Source organism: Zea mays, chromosome 7 (assembly GCF_902167145.1).
Source record: "Zea mays cultivar B73 chromosome 7, Zm-B73-REFERENCE-NAM-5.0, whole genome shotgun sequence".
NCBI lineage: Eukaryota > Viridiplantae > Streptophyta > Magnoliopsida > Poales > Poaceae > Zea > Zea mays.
Window position 1 is genome coordinate 113,924,394 of NC_050102.1, and position 27,732 is coordinate 113,952,125.

The 27,732-nt window shown below is 46.9% G+C and overlaps 3 protein-coding genes across 4 annotated transcripts; 2 read left to right on the forward strand and 1 right to left on the reverse strand.

Annotated features, from left to right (window-relative positions):
- Positions 1-1,493: 1,493 nt before the first annotated feature.
- Positions 1,494-19,734, forward strand: LOC103632728 (U-box domain-containing protein 35). Of its 2 annotated transcripts, XM_008654469.4 has the most exons (12): positions 1,494-1,725; positions 2,222-2,462; positions 2,550-2,668; positions 2,978-3,099; positions 3,177-3,370; positions 3,681-3,922; positions 10,136-10,249; positions 10,517-10,630; positions 17,030-17,131; positions 17,218-17,646; positions 17,863-18,618; positions 19,055-19,734. In XM_008654469.4, the coding sequence occupies exons 2-12, from the start codon at positions 2,264-2,266 to the stop codon at positions 19,253-19,255; spliced, it is 2,592 nt and encodes an 863-aa protein (XP_008652691.1). In that variant the 5' UTR covers positions 1,494-1,725; positions 2,222-2,263; the 3' UTR covers positions 19,256-19,734. The 2 variants fall into 2 exon arrangements, with proteins under 2 accessions (XP_008652691.1, XP_035816901.1); XM_035961008.1 differs by lacking the exon at positions 3,681-3,922 and having other exon boundaries at positions 1,496-1,725; positions 3,181-3,370.
- An 818-nt stretch (positions 19,735-20,552) lies between these two features.
- On the reverse strand, positions 20,553-23,416 carry LOC107604626 (uncharacterized). The gene is made up of 2 exons (NM_001323503.1): positions 22,629-23,416; positions 20,553-21,036 (listed from the first exon to the last, which is right to left on the reverse strand). Exons 1-2 carry the CDS (start codon positions 23,280-23,282, stop codon positions 20,992-20,994), a joined length of 699 nt encoding a protein of 232 aa, NP_001310432.1. The 5' UTR covers positions 23,283-23,416; the 3' UTR covers positions 20,553-20,991.
- LOC100501866 (uncharacterized) lies at positions 22,316-24,569 on the forward strand. Its single transcript, NM_001196507.2, has 2 exons — positions 22,316-23,369; positions 24,285-24,569. The coding sequence occupies exons 1-2, from the start codon at positions 22,617-22,619 to the stop codon at positions 24,315-24,317; spliced, it is 786 nt and encodes a 261-aa protein (NP_001183436.1). The 5' UTR covers positions 22,316-22,616; the 3' UTR covers positions 24,318-24,569.
- The last annotated feature ends 3,163 nt before the right edge of the window (positions 24,570-27,732 follow it).

Consider the following 27,732-nt stretch of genomic DNA (forward strand, 5'->3'; position numbering starts at 1 on the left):
GTTCATTTGAGCTTGTTGGGGACTTGTTCTCAAGCACTTCAAGAGTTAAGAACAAGGCAACATAGAAAATGTTAATCGTTAATATCCTTCGTCCTCCGAAGCATTATCTCCCTTAGGATGTAATGACTTGCGGACGAAGGTTATGAAGGACATACCTTCATAAACTTATCAGACAATGACGAAGGTGATAAAATATAAATAATATAAAAGAAAACATGAACAATCATTTATTATTGAGCATAAATAAAAATATTATTGAATCACAAGTGTACCTTCAATCGGAAGGAAATGACAATACAAGTGTGACGCAAAAAGCGAATGCCAAGTCAGCGTGAACAGTACAGGGATACTGTTCACCTATTTATAGGCACGAGACACAGCCCTTACAAAATTACATTCATGCCCTTTACATTTGATAATAATTCTATAGTAGTCTACCGAGGTCTGAATAGCCTTTTCATCTTTAAGTCGGTTCCACTCTTTGCTGTCACGCCGAAGCTTTCCTGCTCACACCTTCGGCTCTGTATCAACCTTCGTATTATTCCGGTTTACAGCAACGCCGACTTGTCCGAGGATACCTGCTCACACATTGTACTCCAGAAATACTGTTAAATCCTGTTTTTGAGGACCTTCGGATGCCGAAGGTCCCCAACAGAGCTCTTGCGCTTGGATTGCTTCTTTTCTTTCTCACTTGTTCTTGTGATCAATACTCCATTGTAATCAAGGCAAGAGGCACCAATTGTGTGGTGGCCCTTGCGGGGAAGTTTTGTTCCCAGCTTTGATTTGAGAAGAGAAGCTCACTCGGTCCGAGGGACCGTTTGAGAGAGGGAAGGGTTGAAAGAGACCCGGCCTTTGTGGCCTCCTCAACGGGGAGTAGGTTTGAGAGAACCGAACCTCGGTAAAACAAATCCGTGTGTCACACCTCATTATTTGCTCGTGATTTGTTTTGCACTCTCTCTCGCGGACTCGTTTATATTTCTAACGCTAACCCGGCTTGTAGTTGTGTTTATATTTGTAAATTTCAGTTTCGCCCTATTCACCCCCCTCTAGGCGATTATCAACTATGAAGTGCGCTTTAAAAAGGGTCTTTCTCGGGTTTTGGATGCCTAGGGGATTTTGTTAGTTAGATTTACCCTTCGGTCGAGTTTTCCAAGCTGATTTTACACATTCTTTTGGCCCTTCTCGATGTCTTTTGGCAGTATCCTCTTCTTTGATTCGGAAGTGGCATAGGAGGCTAGATCAATTGAGCTTTGATCTTTTATGTAAACTGATCTCACTTTGTCTTATCTAAGGATTGCCCAAGTTGAAATTTGAGAAAGATCTTGTTTGTTACCCTTGTCGTCACGACAAGATGACTGCACAGAAAAGGCAGAACATTTTTCTAAGACTGTCTTCTGAATATGAAAAATAAGAGATATGAAACTGTAGATAACACTATTTACAGAAAAAATTTAAAATAATAGATAAAAGACATTTGAAGTTGTGATTGCCTTGAAGCGAAGGTGGTGCGAATAAATCAAATTTCCCCCGTTTTTTCTATCTCCCATCCTTCTCGCAACGTCCGCGCTCCATCTTCCGCTTCCTCCCTCGCCCTCGGCATACAGGCGACGGCGGCGGCGGCGGCGGCGCCGCTCAGGCTCGGGCTCTAAGCGACGGCGTCATTGGCTTCCCCTCCCGCCTCTCTCCAGTCGCCTCGCGCCCTCGCCTCCGGTCCTCCGCACACAGGTCGGTGACCATGCGTGCGTGCCTCTCTCCTCCCGCTTCCGGTGAATCGTCAACGGCGCCCGGCCCCGGCGGCTGCGACGCGCGCGGCCTGTGGGCAGCGGGAGCGAGCAGCCGCTGCTCCACGCCTCCACTAAAGCGGTCGCGCCGCTTTGGGAGCACTTATGCCCCAATGCGAAGCGCTAACCGTGATCTTAGCGCTTCAGCGCGCTGAAGCGTGCGCTTAGTGCCGCGTTTTGGAACCCTGCTCAATCCTACGAAATTATGCTCTAATATATGTTATATCTGATATACTTTAATGTATTATACAATTATTACTATGGGGTACTCCCTCCCATCTTTTTTTATTTGACGTTTGCTAGTGTAAAATTGAACTATCGTGCTTCAAATAAAAAAATGGAGGTAGTATTATAGCTAATATTAGGCTTTCGATTGTACAGTAAAACAGCTCTTTATTCTGTGTTGTTAATAGTATGAGATACGTCATTCCTTGCTGCAGGTCTATTGTACAAGGGATACATGCAACAAAACTTGCGAAGCCATGGCTACCCAAGAAGAAACCATGGTAACTGAATCATCACCCTCTAGTGATTCATCTATCACTATTGGGTTGGCCGTGAGCAGCTCCAAGTCCAGCAAGTATGCAGTGAATTGGGCTCTGAAAAACTTCGGTACCAGACAGAGGATAAGGTTCATGCTCATTCATGTCCGGCAAAAGGTCACACTCGTTCCAACCCCGAGTAAGTAGGCATTCTTCAGTTCAAATGTGTACATTTTCTTGCAGCTGCAAATCTAGTTGGCAAACAAAATTTCTTGTTTCTTTGTAGTGGGCAACTATGTTCCTGTTGATCAAGTGAGGGATGACATTGCCAGTGCATATGAAAAAGAAGTCGAATGTGAGGCCCAAAATATGCTCCTTATGTACAAGAACATGTGTGATGGCAAGGTTTGAGCCTCCTTTTTTAGACATATTTTCTTCTTTTGAAAATTTCACATTCTCAAGTGTACAGTCAAACCAAAAAGATATAGCGTGAATAACAAGAATGGGCAACAATAATTAGGCATGCTTTATGAATTGATCAATAGTAATTTCAAGCATAAATTTATGAAAGCAGGAAGTGGCGTTAGCAAGCAATAATACTATGAAATTTGAACAACCTGCTTTACATTTGTGATATCTTGTTAAGGGGCATTAGCAAACAATAATACTATGAAGTTTGAATGGCCTGCTTTACATTTGCGATACCTTGTTCAGGTTGAAGCTGAAGTATTGGTTGTCAAGGGTGATGATGTGGCAGAAACTATTTCAGGTGTTGTCTTAGCATGCCAAATTCACAAGCTTTTTGTTGGTGTCTCTTCTCATAGCAACTTTATAAGGTACTCAAAACTTGTCCAGTACTAATTAATTATGAACTGCATACACGAAAAGTTGCTAATTTGGTGAAATGGCTTAGGAAGTTCAAGGGCACTAGGATGTTCTCTCGAATATGCAAGTGTGTTCCAAGCTTTTGTATGGTGTATGCTATTTCAAAAGGTGGGTTGTCCATGGTTTATTCTCTTGGATCAGAAAGTGACAACAGTTCTAAGATACTCCAGGTCAACGAGAGTTCTAACAGTGAACTTTATTCAGATAAGTCATCAGTATCAGGTAAAGTCTATGGAATTTATATTGCGTTGTGAGGATAGAACAATAAATTACTACAACTTGATTTTTGTTATAGTTACCACCAGAGTAGTTGTGTGGAGCCTCCTTGTATTTGTGAAGCTGGTATAGTCATATAGGGAGCTTGTTTGCTATGTTTGTACTTGTGAAGTTTGGAGCTCGTAGTTTCCTTTTTGTGATCTAAAATTCTAAATGGTGTATTGTTGGCTCTTTGGGTTTCAATAGGAAAGAATTGGGTGTCATTTGGTTCAGGCACAAACCAGTCCTAGAAATTTATCCTTTTCATCCCATGCAGATATTACACCTTCCATAATTTCCAGATCCAACTCGCTCGATGGGAATCTGGATAGTCCCCCATCTACACATCATAATTGGTCACAGTCTTTACAAGAACACCTCTCTAGAAGCACTTCATCTACCATTGGTAAAGATCAAAGGATCAGTCCTTGTACTGATGGATCTAGTAACTTGGGGATCTTAGACAAAACCCCAACCATGAGCAGGGCACTGCAGGAATTGATGTTGTTAGAGGACGAGGTTAGTCACGCCTTTTCTTCAAATTTCATCTTATTGCATTATGGTGTTGAATCAATATACAGGAGCTTCCATGCCAGACCTCTATATCTGTGTCTCCAATTAGTTATCTGCAATGTTTTCAAGTCGCCTAGTGGCTGACCAGGTTGATTAATTGAGCCTGGTTGAGCTAGTCGCCCATAGATTTCAGGAACCAGGATTTTATATATATATATATATATATATATATATATATATATATATATATATATATATATATATATATATATATAGTAATACATACAATTATAGTTTAGCAAGGATCAAAATCGAAGAGTTTAAGAGAATGTTAATAAAAAACTCGGTCGGCCGGGGAAAGACCACCCCCACGGTATTTCACTAAGAAGAGCTCAACTGGAGGCCGGTTGAGAAAAACCACGAATGCTGACTCCTCATACATGGGGATGCTGCCCTCTATGTTTTAGGTCTTGACCCGTGCCTTGAGGCCAAACCACACGACTAGCCCCTTACACGAGGGCTCGCCCACCATAGGTCGGTTCACCCATACTAATCAAGGGAATCAGGGTGATTTTTTTAATCTCAGCTTGAAATTCGCTCCCACGAGGAGTCGAACCTAGGACCCGAGGAGTGCTCCTCAGATCACCTAACCAACTCAGCTAGAGGCAAATGTTAATGACCACTAAGTTGGTGATTTGTGGTATTTGCTATACAGAATTCCAAAATCTTGTCCAATTCCAATACTCCATATTCTTGCTGATTTGTTGGTGAAATAAAACAAAATGTGTCTGTTAGGTACTATCTCTACTATATCAAAACGTCTAAATTGTCGTGTGTCGTTTGCCCCATACCTCCCCGCACGTGCCTCGCGATCGTCTGCGAAATAAGCCCGTCCATGCAAACAATTCGGGCAGGCTGGGGTTTGAACCCGCAACCGCATGGAACAATGCTTGGGTCTCTAACCAATGCAACTACTGTTTGTTGTGTTACACAAAGGAAAGATATTATACCTGTTAGTTTGCAGAGCTGTTTCTCTTAGTAGAAAGAAACATCGTGCTCTAGCGTGTGGGATCAGGAAACGAACATCAATCGAGCGAGTACTGAGGAAGCAGCTAACAACTCATCTTGCAATTGGTTCAAGGCAGACTGGACAGTAGGGCTTGCTGTCACACCCGGATTTTAGGGGCACCAAAACCCGGGCGCGAAATAATCACCAAGTGTGTTAGTAACAAGTCTTACAAATATGACGACTCATGGTACAGAAACGAATGTCATAACATTAATATATAACGGAGTTCTGTACAAAATAGTTAAAAAATTACATCATATGAAGACAACGATCCAACAACCCAAAATTAACTGGGAGACGACAACCTAAACCTCTCACGAACACATCGCGCCATCCTTCATTTTCCTCATCCTGGGGTACCTGTTCTTTACCTGGGGGATGTGAGTACAGCAAGGGTGAGCTCACATACGTTCATCGCTCAACAAATTGTGTGGAATAATGTGCATAAACTCACCAAAGGTGTGAGCTCATGTGAAGTGTAAGGCTTACCAAAGAGGATGATTAAAGATGAGCATTGCTTTTAAAGTTGGTCAAAATTTTATTAGCAGTTACTAAGTATAAGGAGATACTAAACCAATTAAATAAGAGATCAATATTAATAACAACACCCACAATGCAATGCAAATGACAAATTGAGTTTAATTACATAAGTTAATCATGTGAGTGTCCGAGCCGCTCATGACTGTGAGCACAACTGATATACCAGTTTTACACTCTGCAGAGGTTGCACATATTTACCCAAAAGTCGTGTTACCCATCTGCTACGGGGTTGATCGGACCCCATACACCTCTACCAAGGAAGCGAGGCAGGGTAACATTATGAGGCCTTTACAAAGTTCCACTAGCTTCAGAAAACCCGCTACAGTTTCTAGGGAGCGCAATATAGGAATCCCTCGTCTGAAAAGCCATCGCAGCAAAATCAACCCGAGAACCTCCCTATACCGACCACTCCCCTACTGCCCTTGCCCCTTTCGGGTAAGGTAGTCCTACACTAGCTTTCCTAATTAGTCACTGTTTTCCCGGGTGGTTCTCCATGTTCCAATTAACAACATGATCTTATCATGAACAATAATTAAACAACATAATTGGAACATGATCATAGTAAAACATTAGTTTCCCAAAACCAGGTAGAGCAATAGCAAATCTACCCAATAATTCATCTGTTTGCAAGGTGGGGGATAAACAATGCTAGGAAAACCTATTAGATCCCATCGAATTAACATGAGCATGTCACAGTGATTAACATGAACATTATTAGGTAAAAAGGAGTGATCAAGGGCACAACTTGCCTTAGATTCACGATTTCCAGGTACCACCTTGGTCTTCAAGTGACTCGTAACCTCGCTGCTTATCGTAGCAATACAAACAAACATGGTATAGGCAAAATTAACATCACACCAAACATAAGAACAAACTGCATAATAATGTTTACTCATCGTAACTAGATCCTATGTTCGAGAACCACTAATTTCGGAGTTACAGTTATAAAGTTATGATTTTCCGATGGTTTAAGTGTCTACTATGAAGCGAAGGGTGTACAAGATTTTAATCATAGGTTTCATGGCAATACTAGGTTACTAGATGATAAACAATATCAATGTAAGATTAATGCAATTGGAATGGATCAAAAAGGAGTTAAAATGAATTAACTATGCTTTAAAAAAGATTCTGAAATTATTTATGTATTAAAAACCATTATCTCTATTACGTTTTTCAGAATTCTAATACCCTGTGGACTGCTATGCTAATACTGAGGATTACAGGGTTACTTTTATAAAATTCTAGGCCTGATTGTAGTACTCTTTGAATTACTAAGGACGGCGGGTCAGTAGGTCAAATAGTCAGGGGCTCTTATGCAAAAGGTACGACCGAAAGGGGGGCATGGGGAAATCTCAGCCGTTCGATCAACAATTCAGCGCCAGGATTAGGTTTCTTCTAAAATGAACCGGTACGCGTCCGCAGCCGTTGGATTAGATTTGAATGGCCACGGTCAAGTTATGAAGCGGTATTCGGCGATGTCCGAACGATCAGAGATCGATGGCCCGCGGGACCCCACGCCAGCCAGCACCTTCAATCGTCCGATCGGATCGGACGGTTAGGATTCAATTATGCGTAGGGGTATCCCTCATCTAATCCATGTCGTTGGATCCTAGATCTACAGCTAGGGTTTTAAATACCCACGACCTAATTTGATCTGTTCCTCGCTTCATCAACGGTCACCGGCAACCATCTCCCTCCAACGGGTTGGGCGCACGGCGGCGTTGCCCACCCAAGACGACGACGCCTCGCCGTCGAACAGTGAACGGCGAACCCAACTCTTGCCCCTGTTTTCCCTTCGGAAGCGTGCTACGTGTAGAGAAGGCGGAGGCGGATTTGGCTGCATGTTCCCTACCTAGATTTGGCATGCCGGGATATGAAGTCATCGGAGGGAAGCAGCAGGGTGGCTGATTTCCAAGTCCGGCGAAAAATCGCCGATCCATCAGGGCCTCCCACGCCCCGAATCCCCTCCCCACATGATCGCACGACACCAGCGAACCTCCCCGCACACCGACCAAGGTCCCCACGATGCCGTAGGCGTGATTCGCCGGTCGCGGCAATTTCTCCATCCGCCGATCTCTCGGCGATGCCCAGCCCCCACTGGGATGGAATGATCTTGGTTTGGCTCGCCATTGATGATGGAGAAGGGAAAAATCTCGACCGGTTTATATGGGGCGGGGGCCTGAGACCGCGGGGGTAGGATCGGGTGGGTGGCCGATCCTAGCGATAATGCCGGGCTGTTGCGAGGTTCACGCGCGGTCACAGGGATGGATGGTGGTGGAGCTTATGACGAGCGGGACCCACAGGGCAGTGCCAATGTGTGAGTCCGCGCGCGTCATGAGGGAGACCTGACTGCGGGCCCTGCATGCCAGAGGCGGAGGCGAGAGCGTGTGCGCTCGTGTAGGAGCAGGCACCTGACTCATGGGTCCCAGCCAGCAGGGCCAGGGATGAGGTGCGACACGTGGGTGAGCTGACCCACGCGTGATGCTATGGGTTAAATGGGCCACAGAGAGTTTGGGCCTAGGAAAAAGCTTCTCCTTTTCCTTTTTTTATTTCTATTTTCAGTTTTGTTTTCTTCTTAATTCAAATCAAAATTCCAAATCTATATTCAGGTTTAAAATACGAAAATGCACAATCAAAGTGAAAATTCTAGAATGCAAATGCAAAAATATATATTTGCTTTATTTATTTACTTATTATTACTTCTCTTTAAGTAAATGCTCCAAAACATATAATCAAGATAAATTTACTTATTGTTTGTTTTAGGAAAAATATGATGAGTGGTCATTAATTCAAAAATGAATATTTGTTTCTTAATCCATCATGATATAGTTTTGGAGTGTTACACTTGCTCTTTCTCTGATTTTAAATTGGCGGTTCAAAGTTTTCATTCCTATCCCAATGGTATGTAGAGTGGTGGAAGGGAGATCAGCTGCAGAGCCGGTTCACGCTACGGTAGGCGATCAGAGGGGGTGAACGATTGTGGGAGCTAAAAAAAGATTTTAACACTTTCCCTGCTAAAGCAAACACTTTAACACTCGGGTTTAGGGTTTTAGGGTTTAGGGTTCAGATCTGCGTGTCCACTTTGAATCATACCGACTCCAGGGGCGCGTCTTCGTGCGTTCAGATCTGCGTGAGGTGCACCGATTGGACCGACACGGGCTCACTTTGAATCACACTGACTCCAGGGGCGCGCCGCCGCATGTTCATATCTGCGTGAGGCGCACTGGTCGGACTGACACGGGCCCACTTTGAATCATACCGAGTTACCGACTCTAGGGGCGTGCTGCTGTCCGTTCAGATCTGCGTGAGGTGCACCGCCAGATCCGCAGCGCCGTCAGGGACGACACCGCCACACACCTAGCTCCGTAGCTCGACATTGGTTTGTTTCCATCTCTTATTGCTAATGGCTTTGGAAAGCAAACGCCTTCGGAGCTTCATAATCATCCGCTTGCTTGTTGATATTGGTTTGTTCTTCATCATTAGTCACCATTTTCTACAAAACACCATTGAACATTTATCTTAGCCGTGAAGTTTGTCTCTTATCTTTATCTCTTATGTCAAAAAACTTTCCTTGATAAAGGGTTGTCGTGTACAATTTTTGCTCCATTTGGCTTGTCCATCTCTTTTCATAGCACTCAAATACCTCCTTGTGTAGACTTGGTTTCTCTTTCAAAGCTTATTTGATTGTATTCTTTGCAACATCCATGGCTGTCATGATCTCTGGAGTTGCTGGTGTTTCATTCACATCTGCTATCCTCAAAGCAATGAGAAGTGGTTGTGAAGCTCTTAGGCAATTTTTCATATTGGTCCAAAATTACAGCGGAAGGATAATGCTCACAACTTGCTTTCCTTCAACAGATGCAAACAAGCTGTTAGTAGTCTACTCATCACTAAAAACAAAACTTCTCAAGGCATTCCTATGTTATGCATACTTGCCAATGTCAGAAATGAAATGGCAAAACGAGTCACGATCGGCCTCACAAGACGAGGGGGCAGACTGGAAGAACCGAAGGCAAACTGGAGGAGGTTCGCCGGAAGGGAAAAGAGGGACAGGAGGAAGGAGGTAGGAGGCTAGAAGGCTGGCTGATTGGTGGACAGTGAGGAGTCATCGACACCTCTTTCCTCTCGCGAGCGGGAGACGAAAATGGTGGTGCCCTCTGTTTTGGCTAGCGGCTGGCCCCTCACCCCCCTCCCGACTCCCTCTTTATTTTGGCCTAACCCTACTGGGCCCAAAATCCAAGTCTCGAGCCCAACATATTGCCTCCCTAACAAGCCCAATTGTGGATCTAATCTGGTCGCCAAGGCTCCTAACCAAACGATTAATAATGATTAATCGACAATTAGCTGTCCGACCAGAAAACTGCTTGCGCTGATTGGGTCAAAGGCCCTAATCGGACCCCTAAACCCGATTAGGGCGATTAATCGTGATTAATCAAACGATTCGAAAACACTGGTTGTCTACTAAAGCAGCTCTGCAATCGCATATTACAATCTGTACACTATTTACCCTTCTGGTTTACTAAACTAATCTCTGTAATTTCCTGTAATTTGAAAGATATATAGCACTTGAACTACATTACTAATCTAAGCTATTAATACTTCTTATCTAGGCAAGCGCTCCTTGTGCTACTGGTCAAATTTCTGCATCTACTAATTTGCCTCTCTCCGACAAAGCTCTAACTGTAAAGAGTGCGCTGCAGGAATTGATGCTTTCAGAGGACAAGGTTAGTCAACTTTGCAGTGTGCCTTTTTGTTGTCTAATGATTTGAGGCTGAATCTTTGTACATGAGAATTAGTTTCAGATCTCTGTCTCCAGCAGTAGTTCTCTGTACTAAAGCTGCTGTACAATCACATATGTGCCAACGTTTGTACAGTTTTTACCTTTTTCTAATAGTCTTTTGGCTTCTCAGATGTTTGCAATTTCCTTTACTTCAACAGATTTAACACTTGGATGACTTCACTTATCTCATCTATTCAAATATTTTAATTAGGCAAGCACTCATTGTGCTAGTGGTCAAATATCTGGATCTAGTAACTTCCCCATCTCATACAAAGCTCCAACAGTAAGCAATGCACTGCAGGAATTGATGCTTTCAGAAGACAAGGTTTGGTCATGTAGTTTTTATCACAGTTATTTATGCATCACAGTATATTTTGTACCTTCATATCTCTTGCAACTACTTATCTGAACTAAACTAGCTAGGAAATCACATATGAACATTTTCATAGAGTAGTTAACCTTTTTTGGCTCATGAAATTTGTTGGGCAATAAAAAACCCTAGCCGCAAAAGTCTGGGCTGAGTATTGTATATATCAGGAAAGGGGTGACATGGATTGGACCAAGGCACATAACCCTTAGACAGAACAATAATCTAAACACCTTCATAGTCGAAACTCAAGCCGCAACAGATGTTGAGATTGGACTGAAACTTCGAGAACAACAAGGAGGGAAGATCCTTGGTGAATTGTCGGCAAACTGCAAGCTCGTCAGGACGTGATGGCGTGGATGCCTCCGACAGCAACACGCTCATGGATGAAGTGAAAAGTCAATTTTGAGATGCTTTTTGTGGCGATGTTGGACGAGGTTGATGGAGAGGTAGATGGCTCTGACGTTTTCGGTTGTCGTAGTAGACCAGTGTGCTTCGGTTGAGGGGTGTGTGAATCTCCTGGAGAAGCTGGCACAACCAGCTCGCCTTAGCCAACCCATTAGCGTCAGCCCATTACTCAGCCTCAGCACTGGATCGGGAGACCACGAGCTATCGCTTGGAGGATCAAGAAATGAGGTTGGCCTCTAGGTACACCGCATAGTCGAATATCGACCGACGGGTGGCCAGACACCCGACCTAGTCAGTGTCGGTGTAAACGATCAACGCAAGTGTGGAGGAGCGCCAAATATGGAGCTCGCAGTTGAAAGTCGCCTAGAGGGGGGGGGTGAATAGGCAAATTTGAAATTTATAAAGTTTAAGCACAACTACAAGACGGGGTTAGCGTTAGAAATATAATCGAGTTCGAAAGAGAGGGCGAAAACAAATCACAAGTAAATAAGGCGGATAACACGGTGATTTGTTTGACCAAGGTTCGGTTCTTGCAAACCTACTCCCCGTTGAGGTGGTCACAAAGACCGGGTCTCTTTCAACCCTTTCCCTCTCTCACACGGTCACTTAGACCGAGTGAGCTTCTCTTCTCAATCAATCGGGACAATAAGTCCCCACAAGGACCACCACACAATTGGTGTCTCTTGCCTTGATTACAATTGAGTTAGAAACAAGAAAGAAGGAAGAAGAAAAGCAATCCAAGCGCAAGAACTCAAATGAACACAATTGTCTCTCTCACTAGTCACTATTTGATTGGAATGATCTTTGGACTTGGGAGAGGATTTGATCTCTTTGTTTGTGTCTTGGAATGAAGTTTAGAGCTCTTGTATGAGGTTTGATGGCTAAAAACTTGGATGCATTGAAGTGTGGTGGTTGAGGGTATTTATAGCCCCAACTACCAAAAGGACCGTTGGTGAGGGCTTCAGTCGTATGGCGCACCGGACAGTCCGGTGCGCCAGCCATGTCACCAGGCCGTTGGGTTCTGACCGTTGGAGCTTCTGACAACTGGGCCACCGGACAGTCACTATTCACTGTCCGGTGCGCATTCTGGCGCTGCTCTGACTTCTGCGCGCGCAGGCGCGCACTGTTCACTTTTACTGTTCCTCTGCAGACGACCGTTGGCGCGAAGTAGCCGTTGCTCCGCTGGCATACCGGACAGTCCGGTGAATTATAGCGGAGCGGCTCCCCGGATTCCCGAAGGTGGCAAGTTCAGAGTCGATCTCCCTGGTGCACCGGACACTGTTCGGTGGCACACCGGACAGTCCGGTGCGCCAGACCAGGGCTGCCTTCGGGTTGTCTTTTGCTCTTTTTATTTGAACTCTTTCTTGGACTTTTATTGGTTTGTGTTGAACCTTTGGCACCTGTAGAACTCATAATCTAGAGCAAACTAGTTAGTCCAATTAATTTGTGTTGGGCAATTCAACCACCAAAATTCATATAGGAAAAGGTGTAGGCCTATTTCCCTTTCAGCAGTCAACAGTGCCCTAAAGATACTGAAGGATCTGTTTGACCGCACTCAAGTGCACGAGGATCATGCATGTCTGAGACAGACCTGCTAGACAACATACATGATGTCGAATATGGTAAAGGTGAGATACTGAAGAGCGTCGACAAGACTGTGGTAGGTAGTGGGGTCGTTGATAGGGGCACCACCAGCGGAGAGCTTGGCCTGCATGTCCACCGGAGTCACACAAGACTTGGAATCCAACATGCCAACACGCTCGAGGATCCATGGTGTACTGTCGCTTCTAGAGAAAGAGGCCATCTGGATAACGCTCAATAGCAATCCCTAGAAAATGGTGAAAAGGAACCAAATCCTTCATGTCAAACTCATGCTGAAGAGCGATGATGATCCGGTGCAGGAGGCTCGAAGAACAGACAGTGAGCACAATGTCATCAACATAGAGGAGGTACATAGTACCACTGCCATGTCGGTAGATGAACAAAGATGTGTTCGACTTAGGCTTAATAAAGCTAAGGGATAGCGGATATGTAGCAAAAATGTTGGGGTAGCATGCACACCCAAAAACACGAATATGAGTGTAGTAGGGAGTTGTGTCAAAGAGAGCAAAGTGGGGGGGGGAGGTGTGAGTCGCGTAGTTAGGGGTGGTAACGGGCCATTTAATTTAGCCTAGCAAATTTAAGGATCGAATCAAGTTAGGGTCGGATCATAAAACAATATAATTTTGAACTAACAAAATTAAGGGCCTTGTTGGTTTGTGAAACAAGTATTAGGGCCGTGATCCATTACCACCCCTACGCGTAGTAGGAAGACGATCAAGGAGGTCGGTGGCGGTGTGGAGACTCTCAATCCAGTAGCGAGCAGGAATGAATGCTTGAAATAGTAGGGAGCACACGGCATTGTTAGTGGTGCGAATCACGTGCTCAGTCTTGCCATTCTAAGGAGAAGTATATGGGCAAGACATTCAGAGTTGAACCCCATGAGAGGAGTTATCAAACTCATGACCATTGTCACACTTGACGACCTTAATGGTGCGACCAAATTGAGTGGAAACACAAGCAAAAAAGTGGAGAAGAGTTGCAAAAGTATCATACTTCGAAAGCAAGGGAAAATCCATTAATAATGAGAGGAATTATCTAGAATCACCAAATAATATTTATAAACCGAAACACCTGTAAGTGGAGAGGTCCACAAATCAGTTTATGAGATCAAAATTGTGCATAGCCTGAGAGGAGCTGTAAAAATGAAGTCGAACATGACGACCTAGCTGACAGACATGACAAAGATGCTCAGAGGTGCCCCTATTACAAGAAATGACTGAACTACTATACAACTTGGACAATACAGTGGGGTAAGATGACCGAGTCAACGATGCCAAGTACTAGATGTAATGGAAGTAGTCAGTGCGTGCGGTCGTGATGAGGTTGAAGGCGATGATGTAGTGGAAGCAGGATATGGAGAAGTGGACATAGGCAATCACAGGGTGTATAAGGGCCTAGAGCTATCACAACCAGCGAGAAGACTCTAGATGGTGAGATCTTTCATGAACAAGCCAAACGAATCAAACTCAATAGAGCAAAGAGTTATTGGTGGTAAATTGGCGAACAGTTAGAAGGTTGTGAATGATGTGTGGGGCAACAAGAACATTGTGAAGATGAAAGGGCCCGGGAAGAATCGAATCACCAATAGAGGTGATCGGGAGAATGTTTTCCTTGCCCACAATGATAGGAGTGGACAAGAGAGGTGTGTGGGAAGAAGAAAGTATACCGACGTTCGGAGTGGTGTGGTAGGAGGCACTAGAATCAGCAACCCAGTTGGTGACTGCGGGAGGAGTCAGGGTCATCATGTTGAAAGAGCTAACAAGGGATTGCTGATTCCACCCACCAGACCATGGGGTCCAGGACGTAACAGAGTGGGGTGGTAGGGTAGAAGTTATGGTTTAGGTGCTGATGGCATAGAGATAGGGTGGCCGAGGGGATACCCCGGAACAAGCATCGTCACGTGAGCCGACTACGGTGGAGGAAGACACTGGGAAAGTCCTCCTAGGGATGAGTTGGGCCACAACCGGCCCACGAGTTGTAACTAGAGGGCTAAGGAACGTTCCCCTGGCCACCCCCATCATCGCGACCACCCTTCCGGCGACGACGACCACCCCCCCAGACCTCGCACCCTTGGGTCCAGGTAGGTAGGGAGGACACGTTGAGCCGACGACGAGAGGGATGGAGGAGCGCGACGACGAGGCCCCTAGGGTAAGAGTGGAAGAGGATGAGCGCGAGGTCTGGCCCCCCGGGGGTAGAGCTGTAGAGAGCGGTAGCGACGTCTAAGTGAGGAGGCGTGAGCTCCTTAAGGATGAGGTCGTTGCTGACCTTGTGGAAGGACAGGAATGGGACCGAGTAAATGATCCAAATGTGAAGAAGATTGTAGCGCTCGTTGAGGCCACAGAGAAGGTTGAGGACGCACGTGCAATCAAAGACAGTCTCCCCAAGGTCACAGAGGGAGGCCACCACGCCCTTCATTTGGCGAGAGTACTCGGTGACAGAGAGGTCCCCTTGGACGAAGGTCCGAAAGGCTACGTTGAGGTGCATATCGCAAGCCTCACGGTTGTCGAGCAACTGCTCCTCGATGGCGACCTAGGCCTGACGAACAATGCCACCACGCTCGCGAGCATCCTGCAACTCAAAAGTAATGGCCCGAGGATCTACAAGAGGACCATACTATCCATCCTCCGCTAGTAAGGGATAGTGAGAGACACGGTGTCGGTGAGGACGTGGTCGTTTAGAGCATAGCGCTAGAGAGTGAGGAGGACGATGTCTCACCAGCGTGCGTAGGTGGAGGAAGTCGGGTTGAGGATTACAAGAACTAGAGAACGGATGTTCTGGACACCCGCCGCCTAAGCATGGAGGTTGATGATGACGACAACCTTGTACGTCGAGGGAGGCTTGACCCACATGTGGCTGTATGAGAGGCTTGAGGTAGGGAGAGCCAAGCAGATGACACTCAGCCTTGGCAAGTTGCCTAGCGAGGGCCTTCGTTGTGTTACGTTCGTGCTCCCAGGTGAGGGTGGCGGCACGTTCACATTCTCGGCAGCAACTACAACCGCCTTAGCAGCGGTGAGGGCTGTGGCTCAGCAGGAGTGAGTTGTCACAACATCGGTGGGGAGGGACCCCTGGGACAGTGGCAGGAAATGGCAGGCCGAGGCCGGGAGCCGCCATGCCCAGACTCTAGCCAGCGACACCCAAGCCAAGGCCAGTCGGACTAGAGGTGGTCGTGCCCCTAGCCAACGAGGGGGAAGCGGGCGTTGCAGGGACGGGCAGAGGAAGGCTGGACCGGGGAAGGGAGCCTCGATGGTGCCCGCGGTCGGTGGGGAGGGCGGTGGGCCTGGGCCGTGCAGGGAAGACGGCAGCCTTGCATCGGCCGTGTGGACGGGAGCAGAGCGAGGGGCGACGACGACAAGAGAAAGGCGAGGGGAAGGAGGGAGGAGGCACGCCTACCATGGCGCATGCATGGGTGGCGTCGACGAACAGCTGGCCATGCTGCGGCCGCGCCAGGAAGAGGATGGAGGGAGGGAGAGAGGTTGCTGCTGGCTTGATACCATGTTGGGCAGTGAAAAACCCTAGCCCCAAAAGTGTGGGCTGAGTATTGTATATGTCAGGGCCTAAGGAGGCCCACGGAGGGGCTGTGGCAGCAGCAGCCATGGGCCCTCCAAGGGGGATTAGATAAGGATAGTTAGAGATAAGATTAGAATATTAGCTGAGATTATTTAGTAGATTAGTTAAGATTATTTAGTAAGGTTATCAGTTAGTTTGTTGAGAGTTTTTAGGAGAGTTTTAAGGAGATAAGGATCTCTAGCTAGACAGGGGCGGCCATCCGGCCTATTTATGTAATCAATGGATGAAAAATAAAGTAGCCAAGAATTAGAAGGGAAAAATCCTCCTCTTGCTCGGTCGTGGGCAGAGGCCCCCCGGCCGGTGTTTCTACCGATCGATACCCCTCTCCAATCCCCCACCGATCTAGCGACCATTGTTGAGAGTTTTTAGGAGAGTTTTAAGGAGATAAGGATCTCTAGCTAGATAGGGGCGGCCAGCCGGCCTATTTATGTAATCAATGGATGAGAAATAAAGTAGGCAATAATTAGAAGGGAGAAACCCTCCTCTTGCTCGGTCGTGGGCAGAGGCCCCCCGGCCGGTGTTCCTGCCCATCGATACCTCTCTCCAATCCCTCACCGATCTAGCGACCATAACAGTATATATCAGAAAAGAGTAAAAGACATGGGCTGGGCCAAGGCCCATAACACCTAGATAGAAAATAGTAATCTATCAAAATTGACTTCCATAGCCTTTTGTTGTTCATAAAAAAACTCCGTTTAATCTTTGAACATCTTCAATAGGCAAGTAAGGGCATGCTTTTCCAATTTCTGAACTCCCATAATTCTTATTTCCCCGACACAGGATAATGCCAATTTTGAGCTTGAAAAACTCAGGATTAAACTAGAACATATGAAAGGAGTGTGCAAACTTGTTCAGGATGAGTCTACCAGTGCTTCTCAGCAAGTAAGTTTGGAGTTACCGTTTCTCAATACATGCAGCTAATTGCTTTCCAAATTCACATAATCTGACACATCCTCAACGTATGTTAGATGATTGACCTAGTTGAAAGACGTGCTCAAGAGGAAGCTCGGCTGGCGGAGGTCCGCCAGAGGATCAACATTACCACTGAGGCAGCGCGGAAAGAGAGGGAGCAGCGGTACGCTATAGAGGCGCAAGCTAGGCATGTGAGGGACCTTGCAAAAGAGGAAGCTTTGAAAAAGCAGAATTTGCAGCTTAGGTTATCAAGGGAGGCTGATAATGTGCAAAAGCTGGAGAAACTTCTTGAATTGGGAGGCAAGTCATACACAGTATTTACATGGGAGGAGATGGAATCTGCTACATCATCGTTTTCGGAGGCACTTAAGATTGGATCGGGAGCATTCGGGACAGTGTACAAGGGCAAAGTCCACCATAAGACTGTGGCCATAAAAGTACTCAAATCTGACGACAGCCACATTGCCAAACATTTTGAAAAGGAGGTATGCCGTGCACCATTGCAAAGTTAATAATTAAGTATGAAGATCATAATGATATCAACAATCAAGCTAAGATCTGTGATGCAGGATCCCAGAATGTAAGATCACAGCTGTATTGAAATCTAGAATCAAGTCCATTCATATACAGAAACTGATGCTTTATTTGTCATCTCATGTTATCTCCATTATTTTTTAAATGGGATGTGCTCTCTTGTGCAGCTTGAGATTTTGGGTAAGACCCGACATCGCCATTTGTTGCTGCTGCTAGGTGCCTGTCTGGACAGAGCTTGCTTGGTATACGAGTACATGGAGAATGGCAGCCTTGAGGATCGGCTGCAGTGCAAAGGAGACACTGCCCCACTCCCATGGTACCACCGTTTCCGTATTGCATGGGAAATAACATTGGCACTTATCTTCCTACACAGTTCAAAACCAAAGCCAATTATCCACCGTGACCTCAAGCCTGCAAATATACTCCTTGACAGAAATTTCACTAGCAAAATCGGTGATGCAGGCCTTGCAACATTTCTTCCATTAAGGGACACTTCGTCAACACATACAATTCGAAAATCAACAGATCTAGTTGGTACACTGTTTTATCTGGACCCAGAGTATCAGAGGACAGGTCAAGTTTCAGCAAAATCTGATGTATACGCTTTGGGCATGGTGTTCTTGCAGCTTCTGACTGCAAAGTCACCAATTGGGCTAGCAGACACTGCTGAGAGAGCAATGGAAGAGGATCACCTTATTGACATTCTGGACCAACGTGCAGGAAATTGGCCTGTGCGAGAAGCGCATGAGCTAACTCAGCTTGGCCTCCGTTGTTTGGAAATGCGAAGCAAGGATCGACCTGACCTGAAGTCTAAGGTTCTTGTAGTTTTAGAGCGGCTGAACAATCTTGCCAGCACTGTGTATCATTCGGTGCAGCCCATCCCAACTGCACCACCAAGCCATTTTATCTGCCCTATACTCAAGGTATTTCTACCATTTCAATCATACCTAATTGCATGTAGGCCATGCCTGGACATATAGTTTGTCATCTTCATGAAAAGCAGACTAGGCAGTTGACGCATTTTAAAAGGATGAACAGTATTATGTACCTGACTGAAGATTGAAACTAACTTTAGAATCTGAAGTATGTTATGGTGTACCTGATTTATAAAATCAATAGTGCAGTAGGGCCTTGTTTGGCTGCACACAAATCTACCCCAATCCATATGGCTTGGGACGATTGAAGTGGAAATTTAAGTCGATTTTCTACATCAATCCCTCCTAAACCATGCGGATTGGGGGTTGGATTTATGTGCAGTCAAACAAGCCCTAGAACTTACAGGTAGTCCAAGCTAATCACGGCTTGATGTCTCTATTATTTCTACTTGAAGGGTGTGATATAATATTTTTTTCCCTGCAGAGGGTAATGCAGGATCCATGCATTGCGTCTGATGGGTACTCGTATGAACGGGTTGCGATTGAGATGTGGCTTAATGAGAATGATGTGTCACCATTGACGAAGGCGCGACTTCCTGACAAAAACTTGGTGCCCAATCTTGCCCTGATATGCCTGATCAATTCTTGGAAGGGAGAGGTAGGAGCTACTGGGCCCATTCGCTGAGCTTTACTACCCAAGGATATCGCATTAGAAGCTAATGCTGTACAGGTTTGTCTTGATAACCTCCATACACTGTAGATACCGTGATCGGGTGAGTTCTCTGTAAGTAGCAGTTTTGCAGCATCTCTTAGATAGTACAGTGTGATAGATCCTGAAGGTTACTTCATGCTTAGCCCCAATTATAGGTCTGAATCCGTAGAATACCACAGAGACACAGACCCTTTAGGGCTTGTTCGTTTCTACCCCAATCCATATGTATTGAGGGGGATTGAGGGGGTTTCAATCCCTAGTAATTCAAAATCCCTTCCAATCCGTATCAATCTCCTTCAATCCATATGGATTGAAAATAACCGAACAAGCCCTTAAAGGATTTGATTAGGGTACCCATAGTTATTCGATATCCCGTGGCCTACGACGGTTTCTGTACCTTTCAGAAATGATGAAGATGCACATGTCCTACGATGGTTTATGTACCCTTTTTACAGTTTGTTTGGACCAACAATAGTGGCTAGGCGGGCCTAAACACCGGTGGGGCCTCAATGCACTTCCTCGAAGGGCCTCCCGCTTCGCTTATCTGTAGCCTGCACCTGCAGCGCCACTGACCCGTTGTTTCCTCCTCCCGTGCAGGAGAGGAATTGTCATCACATCATATCATCGTTTTTTTTTCTCTTAGAGCTAGTTTGGGAATCATATTATCCCAAGGGATTTTTATTTTCCCAATGGAAATTAGTTCATTTTCCCTTGGAAAAATAAGAATCTCTTGAGAAAATTGAGCTTCCAAACTAGCCCTTACATTTAATATAATCACGCATTAGCTGAACCAGCCATATTCCCCATTTTCTTGTGCCGGCGCCTGCTGCCGACTTTGGTGCACCAGCAGCAGCGCCACCACCACCAACCACCACCCGCTGTGTCCAAAAAGACAGGATCGATGAGGATCGAACGATTGGACGGCGATAGCCGTGGGCGGCCGTGGCGGAAAGGCGGCGCCGCGCCGGATAAAGCGACATGCGATTGTGTCGCGGGCCTTGTGTGTGGTCGCATGCATGCGCCGCACATGCGCGCGTGGCGACGGGTCGGCGTCGTCGTAGCAGTCTAGCGTAGCAGTGCGGCGTGGTGGTGGACTGGACGACTGGTGGTGGTGGTGCGCATCAACTTTCGTCACCGGCGCGGCCAGATTTATACCTGACGTCGCAGTTTGGAGAATCAGAAGCACCACCGGTCAAAAGGGGGCGGCGTACAAAACACATGCGTACGACAAGGTAAATAGCACCCATAAGCGCACTGGAAAGCAGTGAGTAAACTGAGAAAGAAACGTGGCTAGTTATAAATATACAAACATAGAATATATACATTCTGATTCAGTGTTTCATTCACACTGACCCTCTGATCAAGGTGGCTGTACATGCCCCATGTATATCACACCAGTACGGTACATATTGCTAGCATATTTTTCTTCGTCATTTTTTTTGCTTTCCTAATTAACTACTACAGTGCTATACTGCTACGTTTCCATACCTATGAAAACAGAGAACGAAGACTGAAGTACGTAGATGGCGACTGGCCTAAGACTTAGGACGCGATGAGAATTGCTGGGGAGATTAGATAGGAAGCCAGAGCGGCTTCTCATGTTCCAGATAACCCCAGCAACCCATGCATCTTGCCGATGAACAAGCGATCAAGCAGGGGAAGAGAGAGAAAAAAAAAACAGGAGTACTCGATCTCAAGGCTTCCGCTTGTCATCCGATGATCTCGTCTGGGACTGCCTTGAACCTTGTTCGCTTCTGCAACAAGGGGACAGGGAAAAAAAATCCAGAATGTGAAATCAGGTTAACAGTAAGCTAAGAAAGCACGATCGACGCCTTGCATGTGTAAACAGATGCACAGAAAGGCATCGTTTGATTTGGTGTAGTCGGAGTGACTGGGGCCGGGACGGGTCGTTGGAAATTAAAGCCCTTTGACAAACCAACGGTTTCCCTTGAAAAGAAAGCGTTGCGACCGTGAACCAAATCACTAATCTTATGTATTATCGGTACTCGATCTCTCCCTTCCTTTTCTAACACCAAGCAAAGTCGTGCTACCAGAAAAAAGAAGAAAAAAAAGAAGCAAAGCTGCAGTCCACGATTGTCCTTCAATTTGTCCGTGTTGCTAAATAGCGACTTATATAGCTCGACGTCAGGAGGTAGTAAACGCTGCAAGGACTGACCGTGTCCCTTGAGGATTTGTTTTGTTTATCGCGATTTGACTGAACTAATCGGGTTCACTAATAACTCCTACCAACTCTCTATTAGGGCGGCCCCTTTCATTACTAGGAAAGCAAAGAGGAGATGAGGAGCAAACACTATTTTAAGGCACCGTGATGTGCAGTCCCATCTCTTTGGAAATAGTGGTGCACGTGTCTTTTTATTTGGCAACCACACACACTAGCCTCATCTTTTACCCCACCGTACCACGTTATACATGTACCATTCGTAAGCGTAGTGAAATAAAAATTACATGCAGTAGAAGTAATGAAAGACATGAGGAAGATGATGGCATGCCTACGTCTGAAAACGTCACCTGGCCGGAGGGGGTAGGGTGGGCCAGACCATGTGAACTCTCGTCACCAATCGTAACATGAATGATAATCCCAAGGGGCCCGGACGGGACGGGGACGAGAAATTTGCTGTTTTGCCACTCTCAAATTTGGCTGCCTGTTATTATGCCATCCCGTGTCTATGACTGGTGGGACCGTCTGTGTCTATGATTTGTGGGTCCGATGGCATACTGGCGAAGCCCACAAATGATAATGGCAAAATTGCCAATGGCTCGGACGGGGACACGGGGGTTAGTCTAACACAGACGCGGAATCTTAGGCACATGCAGGGGCGATTAGCCGGACGCGTGTGGTCGCCCTCATGCGACGTGGACCCCATTAGCAAGCAAGCAAGCTTACGCGCTGGGCTATCTAGTTGACATGTAGTACAAGGAGGGCTGGCATGCACGCACGACGCTGGATTTGTTAAGTGCAGTGAGTACCTACTACAAAAACAAAGCTGAGCACGAGAGTGAAGCCACAGCCCATCCGATCCGTTCCATTGTCGTCGTCTTCCAATTTCCAAACGAGCTGAGCGCCCATAAGTTTCCTATTGATTTTGCGTCGCAACAGTACGTTGCACGATCGCGATGCGCCGTCGTCTTTGCGCATTTGGTTTTGCCCGTGTCCTACTCCTAGCTAAGTCCAACTAGTGTCACGGGACGGCTTCGGGATAATGATTGGTTAATTGTTCCCTATAACCAGCTCTATAGGTGGCCTTGCAGTTGTGTGTTTAAGCTGCAACTCGATCAGAGGAGTTGTTGTTGCAAGGGAAGGGATCATGCATGCATGCCCACTCACCTCTTTCTTCAACGCCGGCGCTGGAGCCGCCGCCGGCGCCGGGTTCTTGCCGGACATCAGCGCGGAGGGCGGCGGCGCTGCGACGACGCCCTGGTCCCTGGCCACGCACAGCTGCATGATCCGCTCGGCGGCCTCGGCGGGGTCCCGGCTCTCCTGCATCAGCCGCGCCACGTCGGCCTTGGGCAGGCGCATGCGCAGCCGCACCGCGCCGTCGGCGCCCACCTCCACGGACGACGGCGGCGACGGCGACGGCGACGCGGCGGCGAGGCGCGCGGCGGCGGGCGGCGGCAGGATGGACGACACGTCCGAGACGGTGCGCCGGGACAGCATCAGGCCCTCCAGGCGCTCGCGGGCGCCCACGCGCAGCGCGCCCGACCACGTCTTGCGCGGCGCGCGCGGGTCGTCGCCGTCCCCGGCGCCGCCGCGGGGGATCTGCACCAGGAAGTAGAGCTTCCCGGGCTTGAGCGGCGCGTCGCGGTCCAGCGGGCGCGCGCGCACGCCCAGCCGCCGCACCTCCTCCGACTCCAGGAGCTGGTGGCCCGGGTGGCCGCGCAGCGCCGCGCACGCCGCCGCGGGGGTCTTGTAGCGGAACGTGGCGCCGTCCACCGTCATCACCTTGGCCGCGCGCCGCCTGCCCGCCAGAGCGTTGCCCATGGCGCGGTGGCGTGGCCGCACGCCGCGCGCCCGCAGGCCTTCGGGTGTTGCTTTGCTAGCGACGAGGAGATGCTAGCTGCTGGGGAGGTGGGGTTAATAACGTACGTAGTATAGTACGTGGGGGTTTGGAGGACTAGCTGAGAGAGAGGGAAAGGAAAGAGAGGCGAGCAGGTCAGTTATAAAAGCTTGTCCGCTGCGCTTGGGCCTTGGGGGGCCTCTCCATCGAGTTTGGTGCCAACAAATCTCCATCGTCCTGTCTCTTCCGATGGGCGATGCGGCACAGAAAACGGATGCCCGTGTTTTCTTAACCTCTGCTGATAAATCCGAGCCGTCGGATCTCGATCCAACGATCGACGCAAGTTTCCACACAAATACCGGTTCTCCCGCGCGCCGCGCGTATCTTGGTGCGTGTAAGCCCCTCTCTGGTCAGTCTTGGTTACCTACAACTGCAATGCAACTGCTGGTCCGACCGTTTCTTACTTCCTCCAGGTTTCGAGCAAGATAAGTAGGTTTTCCTTGACCAGTTAATTAACTACGCAAACTAAGATTGATCAAGGCAGATTATTCTAGCTACTAGGCCGTGTCTTCATTTGGTCCAGGTCTCCGTGTGTCGTTGCATTGCATTGCACGCACACCGATGTTTCCTCTGAAAACTTCATTTTATCAGTTTGGTCGCTCGCAAATTTAGCCCCTAAATTTAGCTAGCTTAGCTGACCTCTCGCCTGTTCTGTACGTATATATGCAGCACCTAGCTACCATGCACACAGAATTATACGCGCGGTGGTCGGTTGGTCGGTGCGTATGTTAGGTACGTACTAGACTCTAGAGGTATGAAGAGGATTATGCCCTAGTGTGTACACACACGCATATATGAAACGGCCAGGTTTTTTTTTCTTGCCGCTGTTATTAACTTCCCTTTTTTTCTCATTTGCCTTTCGTGCTTTTTCAGTGCTGGGCCGGTCCCCCGATTTCACCCTTTTTCTTTTCTTTTTTCTTTCTCAGGAACAAGTGACGGCCTTCTTCCAGAAACGATGATGGGAAAACGAGAGAAGATCGAGATCGGGACTGGGCAACTAACCGACCACTACAACGCCCGTATCGCCAACGTCGTAGTACCATGTATCATCGTCCTTTATTGCAATCATCATCAGTCATGATGGAACACGCGCACGGTGTTGTGTGTGCGCGCGCGAATCGCGATATCAACATAATTAGGGCTGATTTGTAGGAGAGAAATCTCCTTACAATTCAATTTTAAATAACAAGGGGATTCCTTCTTATGGATTCCCTCGGAATCCCTTACCACCAAATCAGGCCTTAAGCAGATCTAAAACCATACACACCGGAATAATATATACTAATATAGCAGTACTCACTCTGTTCATAAATATATGATACCGTTGATTTTTTTTAACTTTAACAACTCGTCTCATATTCAAAACAATGAATTATCATTTATTTTTTTATTTGTTTTATCGATTAAGGTAGTTTATGCTTGATTTAAAATTTTATATTTTTAAATAAATATTTTGATTAAGACAAGTGAATCAAAGTTTTCAAAAATAAAAAAAATCAACGGTGTCATATATTTATGTATATAGTTTGTGGGTGGTTGCATATGGATGGATGGTCAAAGAAAAGCTAGCTGTGGTATAAACTAATTAAGCCGAGCTAGGCCGGAAAGCCGGATTTGTAGCATGCATGCATGCATGCCGGCGCGCGCATGATTTCAGGGGATCTTGCCGGTGCAGGCGCGCGCACACACGCTGAACGCAACGTGCGTTTGAAGTAACTGTGTAAACTAAACAGCTAGCGACGCCCAAATGGCGGACGAACGGTGGTGCGCTGACTGCCGTAGCAGTATAGCAGGCTAGCAGCATATCAGGCCCCTGGCGTTCTTTTTTAGTCGTCGGTGCCTCGGTGCTCGGTGGTGGTGTAGTGAATTGACGCGCGAGCGACAAGTATTCGACAATCCCTCAGTTTCATTTTAGTTGTCGCTGGATAGTACAAAATTAAACTATCCAGCGACAACTAAAAAGAAACGAAGGAAGTACTATGTAGCTAATAATCTATGTATCATACTATCATCATCGATCTTGCGGTAGCTATAGCTAGACAGTCACCGGCTCTGTCCCGTTCCGTAGCATGAAAATAGTTAGTCTCCAAATTAAGCTGATTAATAATTGAGAGGTACTAGTGTTTATTAGCTGGGCGTGCTCGTTGCTAATTAGCTTGCTGACAAGCAAGCAGCCCCACGAGTCACGGGAGCGCGCGCCAGCCCGTGATGCCCGTAGGTACGTACGTCCATGCAGCATGTGCCACGTCGGCGGGCGACGACATCTCTCTGATCCATCTCTGCTTCCCTGTCTGTCCGTTCATCGCTAGCAGCTGCTTTGTACAATAGAGTATTGCTAGCTACACCTGCGAGTTTACAAGCGATATCTGACTAAGGGATCGTGGAACAAGTAGAAAAAAGAAGCAGGTTTATTTTCTCAGGGCGCCGACCGTACGTGGTTCAGAGAATGGTGGGCATGCTGGGCGGCTTAGCTGCTGTTTCTATAGTTTATTCTCTTTTTTTTTTTACGTTTGCTTTCGTTTTGGCTTAAAAACTGCTGCTAGTGCTACCCTATAGACTATACTACCCCCGAGCATTTTTGCGGGCAGACAGCATTTACCGGGCAATATATATAAGACTACGTTCAATGGTCCCCGCCAACCTTCCCCTCCCTTGCCGTGGCGAATACAGTTCCACGTGAGCGTGTTCACCGGTCACCTCTACAATTGCTACAGTACTAGCGGTGAGCATACTACAGCGCCAGAAAAATGGTAGCGTTGTGCTGCCCCCTTGCCTTGATTTCGGTGCATATATGTATTTGATAGTTGAGAAAAAATGGTAATAGATGATGAATAGATAGGGGAAATAATATTTTATGGATGTGGTGGGGTATAGAGGTTTGATATAGGGGGAACCGCTGTAGATCGTAGAGATATAGGGGGAAAGAGAACGCTAACGCGTCACGTGAGTGGGATATAGGGGGAAAGAGAACGCTAACGTGGCACGTGAGTGGGATATAAGGGGAAAAATTTAGAGGTAACTGCTGAACATAATCTAAGGCACTGCCAGCTTAAAGTTAGCTGCTAGTTAATACTATGTATAGCTAATTGCTATACCTAACTCGCAACTAACAACTAGTTTATTAGCTGACTCAAATCTAGCTAACAGTTTGTCAGTATATTAACTATTAGCTCTAGATGTTATAAACATGGTCTAAATATGTAATAGTAACGGCCGGTGCCGTGTCCTGAACTCGTGAACTTTTTGCGCACGTAATTTGCCCAGCGTCTCTCTCTTTATTTTTTTTATCCTTCATGCATTCACGCTTTTGAAACCGGACCGGTTTTTTTCTTACGGGTCAGTGTTTGTATCCCTCATTTTAGAGGAATTGAAATTCACTCAATAAAAATAACTTATTTAGTTTGGAATTTGATATTCCACCACTTTCCAATGTACAGATTGTTGGGCACCAAATTAAGGTGCGGACAGTCCGGCCCTGAGGCCGGACGGTCCGCGGTCCGGACGGTCCGCGCACGCGCAGAACAAATTAGGGTTCCGAGTTTTTCGCTGTGTTTGTTGGCGAAAATCGCGGGATTTGCTCGGAGTTTTGTTGGTAACGGGTCCAGCTCCTCTCCTCTATAAAAGCAGAGGATTACAGCCGATTAATCATAATCAATCGAATCAACAACACTTCTATTTCGCATTTTATCCTAGGAGTAGTTCTAGTCTAGTTTAGGTTTAGCCTCTCGATCTCCAAATTCTCGCTTCTCTTCGACTCTACGCCAATTAGAATAGTCTAGATCGGCCTGTCGAGCCTAGACATCACCTAGGATCTCTCCTCCCCGACGGAGTCCCTCCCGGGAGCGAGATCCAGGCCGCCGCCGGCGACTTCCGCCGCCTCTGCGTACGCGCGGACCGTCCGGCCCCAGGCCACGGACCATCCGCGCCTGACCAGAGAGCACCGCCACGGTTCTTGTTGAGTGTTTGGCGCTCCAAAAAGGCGTCAACACACTTTTTTGGCGACTCCGCTGGGGATGACATATTTAGACCTATCAAATCGGCCCTCAATGGCCGGTTCGAGGGATAGTTCTGAAGTCTCTCCAAGCAACATCATAGAGTCGACTTGGGAAACCTTGTCGGCTGACGAACAGCTCCAGTTCGAGGAGCATAAGGAGCAGATGATCCAGGAGGCAAAAGCAAGGTTCTTGCCCAACTTCAAAGTGGACAGGAACAACAAAGTCGTTCGACATCGGGCGACGGATCCGGCTTCACTGCGACCCACGCCAGATATCCCCAATGTAAGTAATACAAACGAACTATAATCTCTTAAGAATTATGTAGATGAACAGCGTGAGCAAATGCAAAATATTATAGGGGGTATGCAAAACGACTATA

Coding starts and splice junctions, on each gene's coding strand:
- LOC103632728 (XM_008654469.4), top strand. CDS start 2,264: ATGGCTACCCAAGAAGAAACCATGGTAACTGAATCATCACCCTCTAGT. Junction 3,923..10,135: donor TGATGTTGTTAGAGGACGAG/GTTAGTCACGCC, acceptor CTTCTTATCTAG/GCAAGCGCTCCTTGTGCTAC. Junction 10,250..10,516: donor TGATGCTTTCAGAGGACAAG/GTTAGTCAACTT, acceptor TATTTTAATTAG/GCAAGCACTCATTGTGCTAG.
- LOC100501866 (NM_001196507.2), top strand. CDS start 22,617: ATGCCCACTCACCTCTTTCTTCAACGCCGGCGCTGGAGCCGCCGCCGG. Junction 23,370..24,284: donor AGATGCTAGCTGCTGGGGAG/GTGGGGTTAATA, acceptor TTTCTTTCTCAG/GAACAAGTGACGGCCTTCTT.
- LOC107604626 (NM_001323503.1), bottom strand. CDS start 23,282: ATGGGCAACGCTCTGGCGGGCAGGCGGCGCGCGGCCAAGGTGATGACG. Junction 21,037..22,628: donor CGCCGGCGTTGAAGAAAGAG/GTGAGTGGGCAT, acceptor CCCTTGTTGCAG/AAGCGAACAAGGTTCAAGGC.